The following is an 8,428-nucleotide window of genomic DNA, read 5'->3' as shown; positions in this document are numbered from 1 at the left end:
CCTAGAGCTTGCTGTTCTGGCTAGGCAGGCTGGCAGCAAGCTCCCTGGACTGTTCTTGCTTAGGCAGGCTGGCAGCGAGCTCCCTGGACTGTTCTGGCTAGGCAGGCTGGCAGCGAGCTCCCTGGACCTGCTTGTCTCCTCCTGCCATGCTGGTTGACAGATGTGTACCACTTCGTCTTCTGGGTGCTGGGATCCCAGCTCAGATCCTCATGTGTGTGATACAAGCACTTTACCCACTGACGACGTGCCTTCCCACCAAAGCCTTTTCCTTCTTCCCTTCCTTCCTCCCGCCTTTCTCTCTCTCTCTCTCTCTCTCTCTCTCTCTCTCTCTCTCTCTCTCTCTCTCTCTCCCTCCCTCCCTCCCTCTTTCTTTTTCTCTCTCTCTTTCTCCCCCTCCCTCCTCCCTCTTTCTTTCTTTCTTTCTTTCTTTCTTTCTTTCTTTCTTTCTTTCTTTCTTTCTTTCTTTTTCCTTTCTTTCTTTCTTTCTTTTTCCTTTCTTTCTTTCTTTCTTTCTTTCTTTCTTTCTTTCTTTCTTTCCCTTTCTTTCTTTTTTTTAAGTTTTTTGTTTTGAGGGGAATTCCGACGTTAACCTTAGTTTCAATTTCCAAACCTCTTAAACCTCGCAAAGGCTTTAAGAAAGAATTTGCCTCCCAAGTCATACATTTTTGACATTTACATAAAGTCCAATTTTCATGTGATTTTTTTTTCCAGACTCCGGAGTTAAATCCTATGTGAAAAGTGCAGCCCTAGGAAAGAATCGTGACTTGCCAGAGACTGGATCCAGCTGGTTAGTGAGTCAGGCATCACCCCTTACCTGGGCCGTTCTGGTTGTGAGGGAGACCCATGTCAGTCAGAGGGAAGAAACACATCGGCAGAGCTTCAGTAAATGCCCGTCAGGAAAAGATTCAGGGACCGGGAGATGCTCCGTGGATAAAGCTCTTGCCATTCAAGTGGGAGGACTGACGTAAAATAAAAGCTAGGTGTAAAGTGAATGAAATATTCTAGCTTATTTAAAAACGCACAATCCTGGGATTTTATTTACAAGCTGTAAGCTTAGATCGGGCAGATTTGGGGCTATTCTAACTTATAACCCAGCCATATGCCCCTTGTTACTTGATGTTTCTCGTGGCCACGTGCTCATGGTCCATTTCTTCTCATGGTGGCTTCCCTCTCCTTTCTTCTTTTCTCCTATCTCTACAACTGTGACTTCCCAGGTCAGGTAACTGAAAACCGCCTACCTCTATCTACTGCCCAATCACAGCCTTTAGCCTTTTATTGACCAAAAACTTGGGGAGCAAGGTTACATAACCACTTGGTGTACATGAAGATCTCCCGGGGTGGGGGGGGGGGAGGCGCTAGTATTTAGCATTTGAATACATAGCAGCACCAGACCAACCCCCTACAGCTGAGGGTGGCAAACCATAGCTACAATGCCAATACTTGGGAGGCTGAGGCAGGAGGATCAAAAGATCAAGACCAGCTTGGGCTATGGATTGAAACTGTCTCTCAAGAAAAGTTAAAATAACAGAAAACAAAAACAAACAAACAAAAAACCCCTGATAACTTCTCGATTAGCTCCTCATAAAAGATAAGGCAGTGTTCTCAAGCTGTGGGTCACCATCCCTCTAGGAACTGAACAACCCTGTCACAGGGGTTGCCTAGAACACAGATATTTACGCTTCCTAACAGTAGCAATGAAAATACTCTTAAGGTTCGGGGAGTCACTACAACAATAGGGACTGAATAAAAGGGTCACAGCCATAGGAAACCAGCGGAAGGGTCAAGGGTACGTGGTCTGCACTAGGTGTACTTGACATGGTTTCCTGAGTACTTTTGTATGGCGTGTGTTGTAGAAGGTCTGTGTATGTGCTTGCGAGTATGGGTGTGTATGTGGGTGCATACAAACCCGTGATCTATGTGTGTGTAGGCCAGGTCAACAAGGTCTTCATCACTCTGTCTTTTTGCAACAGGGTTTCTCACCAACCCTGAAGCTTATTGATGCAGCCAGGTCGGTCGGTCAATGAGCATCGGGGGTCTATCTCGAGCCGTGATGTTACAGATGTGCGCTATCCCATCTGGCTGTACACGAGTTTCTGTAAGTCAAGTGAAAGTCCTCATGCTTGAGTAGCAGGGACTTCACTGAGTCTTCCTTCCAGCCAGGGAATGGTTACCTCCTATTGCGTACTACGGTCTCTGGGTTGCTACTTTTGTAACTAGATTTATGGAAAGATACAGCACAAAAAGCATACTTCTGTGGTTCTAAACTCCACAACGCCACCTGATATTAATTGGGAAAGCAGTTACAGGGTGAAATGCTGGGAATCCTTACTACCTTGCCCCCTCCAACTCCCCCCATCTCCGTATTCTAAAATAAGATGGGTGTGTGTGTGTGTGTGTGTGTGTGAGGGAATGAGTGATGATTTTAGTGTTTTAAATATCAGTTTGATTTCAACAAGCTTAAGAGGAATTGTGCGGTAACTGGATGAGCCTGGGGCCCAGAAGCCTTCAGGGACCCAGCAACTCCAAGAGAAGCAGAGAGCAGGAGTGCTTTCCTCTTCCTGTCTCACACCTTAGAGACCCAAGGACTCTGGGAAGGCTATGTCTCCATCTTTGGTCAGGAACAGTTTCCACGAAGGGAGACAGTTGGAGATGCGTAGTAGATCTGCACGCCTTCAGAAGGGCATGCAAGCTTCTGTCTTCAAACGTAAAAAACTCATCCCCTGCATCACACTCAATGACATCGTGCTACCAAGTCATTTATAAATGTTTATTAAATGTCAGTAATTTTTACAAAGCAAATATTAATAGTAAAGAGACAAACTTTTTGCAAAATATGTACAAAAGTAAAAAGCCTTAGTGAATAATAGCAATTTGTTTGGGGGAAATGAAACCATACCTTCTACTCTTAGGCCTCCTGTAGAAATAATTTACTGTTACTCTCGAACCAAAGCACTGACCAAAAAAAATTTACAACAGTATTAGATAATGTGCTTAGTTCCTGGAAAGTTTTAAAAAGATGTATGGAAAAAAAAAAACTAAGCCACAAATACTTTTATACAGGGTAGTATGAACCATGATGTGTTAGGGACAGCATCCCCAAGGGCTGCACTGTGTGCCTCTAATAAGGCTTCTTGTGCTCCGTGAGCTCACACGTAACCGAGAAAAGTCATTCGGGAGATTTTGCGATTCTGCTTTCAAGTAAAGAGGTAAAGAGAAGGTACACAGGATACAGTCTGCTTCATTACCATATGCACCCAACAAGAACACACTGCCTCCTTCCTTCCTGTCATTCTCGGTGCCATTGAAGAGGCACGGTTAATGTCAAAATCGTCACTCACTTTGGCAGTGTTTTATCTGTGAATAGAATGAGAATTACGTACTGAGAAGGTGGCTTATTACCATCAGTGATCCTCACAGACCCGAATCCATGCTTCAAACCATCTAGTGACTTCATCACTATTAACACAGCAAAGGTCACAAATGTCACATTACAGCCCACTTAAACACTACCACATGACTAGTGCTTCATTTAAAAAAAAAACAAAAACAAAAACACAAAACAAGTGGTAATCTCTGCAGTTGGGAAGTTGAGCCAGGAGGATCTCAAATTCAAGACCAGCCTGGGCTACGCAGGGAGACCCTGCCTCAGAAGCACAAATATACAAGCCAACAAACATAAAACAATACTATGTGCCATCCGTGGCACTCAAAACTGGACGGTCAGACCTGAATGCTATATAGAGGGATGAGCAGGAAAATTCAAATGCCGATCTACATCCGGGAGGACGTTAGGATGCTAGCAGATGAACACTGCTTTGATGAGTCTGATACCCGCCTGCAAGGCACGGCTACAAGCATCTAGCTGATGGTGTCTGAGAAGCTACCATCAGGTTTTGACACAAAACTCAATCCTATTGTAAACTGACTTAGCCCTAAACTCGTACCGTAAGAAAATGGGCATCATGTGCCCTCATGCTTTCTAGGTTGAAAGGCCAACCACATCCCAGCTTTAAAAAAAAAAAAAGAAGAAGAAGAAAAAGAAAGAAAAGAAAAAGAGAAAGCAGAAAATACCTTCATTCAAGTAGCACAAACCAAAGATCCCTTGACTCACGGAATTTAATGTACTGAAATCACAGAAAAGAGACATACAGCCAAAGTCTGATTCTCCAAATAAAAAGGACCTGAAAACTTTATTCTCCATCTTTCAAATAAAATTAAAAGAAATGAAAGGGTAACAAAGCGGCTTTGTCTAGGTTTATTAGGGAATTTCTTACAAATGTTTGACTGGGCTTTACAGGTAGGATGCATGGGTTCATACAGGAAATTCAAATTAACACTGGCACTTGGTCTTCTCAAACGAGAAAAATAACATCACTATAAATTGCAACTCGGAGTCAGGTTTCAGATGGTTTGTTTGGGGTTTTGCCTAAATGTATCATTAAATAATGAAAGCACCAATTTGAGGGTTTTCCAAATAGCTTGAGTCTCAGGATATAACCGCATAACTTGGCCATTTTATTCTTCATATAAACGAGGCATAACCGGATGCGAATACCAACACTGAGAAATACATGCTGGAAGGTAAGAGTTACTTAGAGGGCACATGCTTTTTGCTGCATCTAACAATTCTTGTCCCTTCTGTCACTAATGTGGTCTTACTGTCTCTCACTTTAAAGCATCAGCTGCCACTAACTTAACAAGCATTTCCCTGTTGAGTCCTAACTTGAGGACTTCACCAGAGGACCTTCTCGGTGTGAAGTACCCACAATGCACTGCGATAGGAAAACAAACAAAAAACCCAACATACTCCTCTCCAAGGATACCCCATCTTGGGTGACTGAAGCTTCCCTCTGGCTCTCAAGTACCCTTTCTAGATAGAAAAACTGATACAGGGGCTTCCATTGAATACAGATAGCATTAGGTAGAGAGCAGTATCTCAGGCCATTACAGATATCTGGGTGGCAGCTGCACATCATGAATTAAGATCTTAAGAAAACATGGAACAAAGCCCTTTGCCCATTAAAAAGAAAATTAAGGTCTAGATCTGTGTTGTTCTTTTATTTATAAGGCAACTCTGTAAAATAGAAAAAGATTCTGAAGTCAACCAAGACACTTGTGTAGTTCTTTGTCAGTAAGCAGGAAGGCTTTGGGGTTGAAGGAGTCTGGATTAGGCACAGTCACTCCACACACCCCGAGACATGCACAGTCCAATGCCCACTAGGGCATCGACTCCCAGGCATGGTTCCGGGATGGGGGAAATCAGCACACTGAGGGTTGAGCACCTTTTCAATTCTGTCAGCTAAATTTCATCTTCCCTGTCACACAACAGTATTTCCCTTCACAAAAGGACCTGACTTTCAGGGTGTGGGTGTCAGACCGCAAATGTGGACCATGGCTTTTTGGCCGAGCCTCACAGTTCTTTAAATTCTAAATACTCTAAACAATCCTGTATAGATTACATGTAAGTAAGCCACCGCTTCAGAATGTATCTGGACTGCATTGGGTTCTGAGATGCTGCATGCTTCAGAAGGATGCAGCCGCCCAGAAGGATGCAGCTGCCCAGGAGGAGGTTGTCTCTAGTCAGGAGCTCTTGCTCTTTCTTGGTAATGGTCACAATGGAGGAAGTCAGAGATCCTGCTCTGTCAGGCAGGATTTCTGTGCTTACCACAGAGCTTAAATGTAACCAGATACAACTGCTTTCTGGAGGGCCTGACTTCTGCCTTCACTGCAGTTCGCTGTGGCCAATGCACACGAATGTTTGCTGAATTAACACAGAGCACGTGTTACTGTCCACATGCTCAACTGCTCATCAGCACGGGAGTTCTGCTAACCCCATGAATTTAAATGACATATTCTTTTTTGGCAAAAAAGGACCAGACGTAGAACCATTCAAATATCCATGAATCATGCTAACAACACTTGCACTGTGATACTGGCGTACATGTCTGAAGTTCATGATATTACCAAGGCAAGAAAGTACTGTACTTTAGAACTGGAAGGAGAGTGAAAGTTCAAATCCAAGACAAATTAGGTCTCTCAAGTACACACTAGGGGGGCCAGCTCTTGAAGCCTCCAGCAAGGAAAAAGGAAAGCTTGCGAGGCTCAAAGTCGGCCAATGTTTCAGGGCCCAATTTCTTGCCTGAGACCACTCACACAGTAAAACAACAGGCATCACTCCCCTGGTGTACTCTCCAGGGAAAGCAGGGACAAGCTTAAGTTCTACAAACTCATAGGCCAGTTGGAACATGACAAATGGTTTAATACACCAGTCACTATATTTAATCATAAGCTACTTCATGGGCACAGTTTAACTTAGCAGTGGTGTGTGTGTGTGTGTGTGTGTGTGTGTGTGTGTGTGTAAGGCAAACCTCCCTAAGTATGGGCCAAAAATGTACTTATCTTTAGATGCATTCTTTAGACATTCAAATGTACCTCAATGAAGCTGTTGCTGTCTCACACACAATGACACACACAACATGTACAAACGATATCACATAGAGAGACACTAACCACAAACAGGGTATTGAAAGGACATCTTCTTCAACAGTTCACAGGGAAACACTGTCCGCCAAGCTCTCAGTGACAAGAGAACTCGAGAGCGCCACAATTCTGAGTTGCTGAGGTTGAGACAGTGGGACAAAAGGAAGGAGACCAGACAGCCATTTCTTCCAGCAAGGCACAAAATCCAATGAGACAGGACCCAAAAGTCACACCTGGCACTCTAGAGCCACTAAGTTGATTCCCGATACCAAGGTGTTTGCCCTTTCTACTTGTTGTTATGGCTAGCATGTCTCTAACATGGCACATTAAGTTAGTGACAATATGTATGGCAAAGGAAAATGCATGTCACTGGTCACCACAGATCAACATAGCACATGTACCATTTGTGACCACATCAGCATCAGGCTGAATCCATATTGTAAACTTAAACACTAAGATATTACCTTCAGAAATTAAAGGAATTGAGAAAAACAAACTACTGCTGTGTGGGTCGGGAGGGTAAGCCTCCGCAGGCCGAGACTGCCGCTCCTTAGATCGTTTCTCTAACAGCCCTTTCAGACCAGGGCTTACTCTAGCCAGGCATGTCACTGCTGGCTACGGCACTCTCTTTTTAGAGCTGAATTTTCATAATCTCACCCCTACAAGTACTTAAAGATACTGCCTATTCTTGGTACTGCAGGGGAATTAGGAGAATCCAGTTTGCAAGCAGAAGAATTCAAAGCCTGAAATACACCTAGTGTGAGGTTGGCCAGGAAGTTATAATTGAATGCAAGCCACAGTGAAACTGATCAAAGCCCGAATTCCAGCAGATATTGGCAATGTGTTAATTCAGCAGCTCTCAGCCACAAACTAAAGGCCACAGATGGACTAAGATTTCCAAGAAGTTAGACACAGAATTGAGATCTTTCTAACTGCTGTTGTAAACTACTATGTAAAAAGAAAAACAAGACAAACAGAAAACAATCAAAATCACAACAAGGTATTAAAATAGCGAGTCTTGTCATCACTGGAGCATAAGCTGTTTGAGGTTGTCATGAAGGATCGTGTCCTTCACGTCTCGGAACACAAGGCGGATGTTCTCCGTGTTGATGGCAGTGGTGAAGTGGTGGTATAACGGCCTCTGCTGCTGGTCCCGGCGTTTCCCTCGGAAGCATTCCACCAGAAACTTTTGGACGTCTCTTAAGCAGTGTGGGTCCCCTTCAAATTCTAGGAAATAGTCTTTGATGCTTACAACTTGCACTTTCTCCTCAAGCAAGTCTGTCTTGTTTAAGAAGAGAATTATAGAGACGTTGCTGAAGACCCGATTATTGACAATTGTTTCAAAAATGTTCAGAGATTCTGTAAGGCGATTGGTCAGGCGATCTTCCATAAGCACCTGGTCAAACTCACTTGAAGAGACAAGGAAAAGTATCGATGTCACACTGTCAAAGCATTCAAACCAACGTTTCCGTTCTGATCTCTGACCACCTACGTCAACCATTTTGAAAGGAACATTTTTAATTTCAAAGTCGTACTCATGGATGCCTTTGGTGGGTCTTCTGGCAAGCAGAATATCTTGCTGTGATGGAATGTAGTCCTGGAAGAGAAAAGGATTTACACTTACAGTTCTCAAGTAGCAACTGGCCTAGTAAACGGATGCATAAACTAAATGACTAAAACAACCAACCCAAAGCCGGCCTCTAGCTTGAGCTCCTAGCACCTCAGCCTCCCAGGGAGGGAGTCACAGGGGAAGGAAGCTCCATGATGGACACACTACTCACACGAAAGTGGGACTCCCAGCCTACCTCATACACCTGCATTACTATCCAGTCCCCGCTCCTAGGTTATGCCAGAGTAATCTCACGGCCCAGCTTCTCCATGCTGGTCCTCGCCCTCTAAACACAGAAGGATTGGAGGATCCAACTCGTGAGGCTCATTTCCCATGCTC

The 8,428-nt window shown here is 44.0% G+C and overlaps 1 protein-coding gene across 1 annotated transcript in view; it reads right to left on the bottom strand.

Annotated features, from left to right (window-relative positions):
- Positions 1–2,753: 2,753 nt before the first annotated feature.
- The window catches only part of Gna13 (G protein subunit alpha 13), a 39,601-nt gene continuing 33,926 nt past the window's right edge, over positions 2,754–8,428 (bottom strand). The window contains exon 4 of the mRNA XM_028761262.1: positions 2,754–8,077. Within this exon, the coding sequence (XP_028617095.1) occupies positions 7,505–8,077 (573 nt within the window). The 3' untranslated portion in view covers positions 2,754–7,504. The remainder of the gene's footprint in view (positions 8,078–8,428) is intronic.

This window comes from Grammomys surdaster, unplaced genomic scaffold, assembly GCF_004785775.1.
Source record: "Grammomys surdaster isolate TR1022 unplaced genomic scaffold, NIH_TR_1.0 126906, whole genome shotgun sequence".
In the NCBI taxonomy this organism is placed as follows: domain Eukaryota; kingdom Metazoa; phylum Chordata; class Mammalia; order Rodentia; family Muridae; genus Grammomys; species Grammomys surdaster.
The sequence above is the reverse complement of the archived record's forward strand: the minus strand, read 5'-3'. Positions and strand labels throughout refer to the sequence as shown.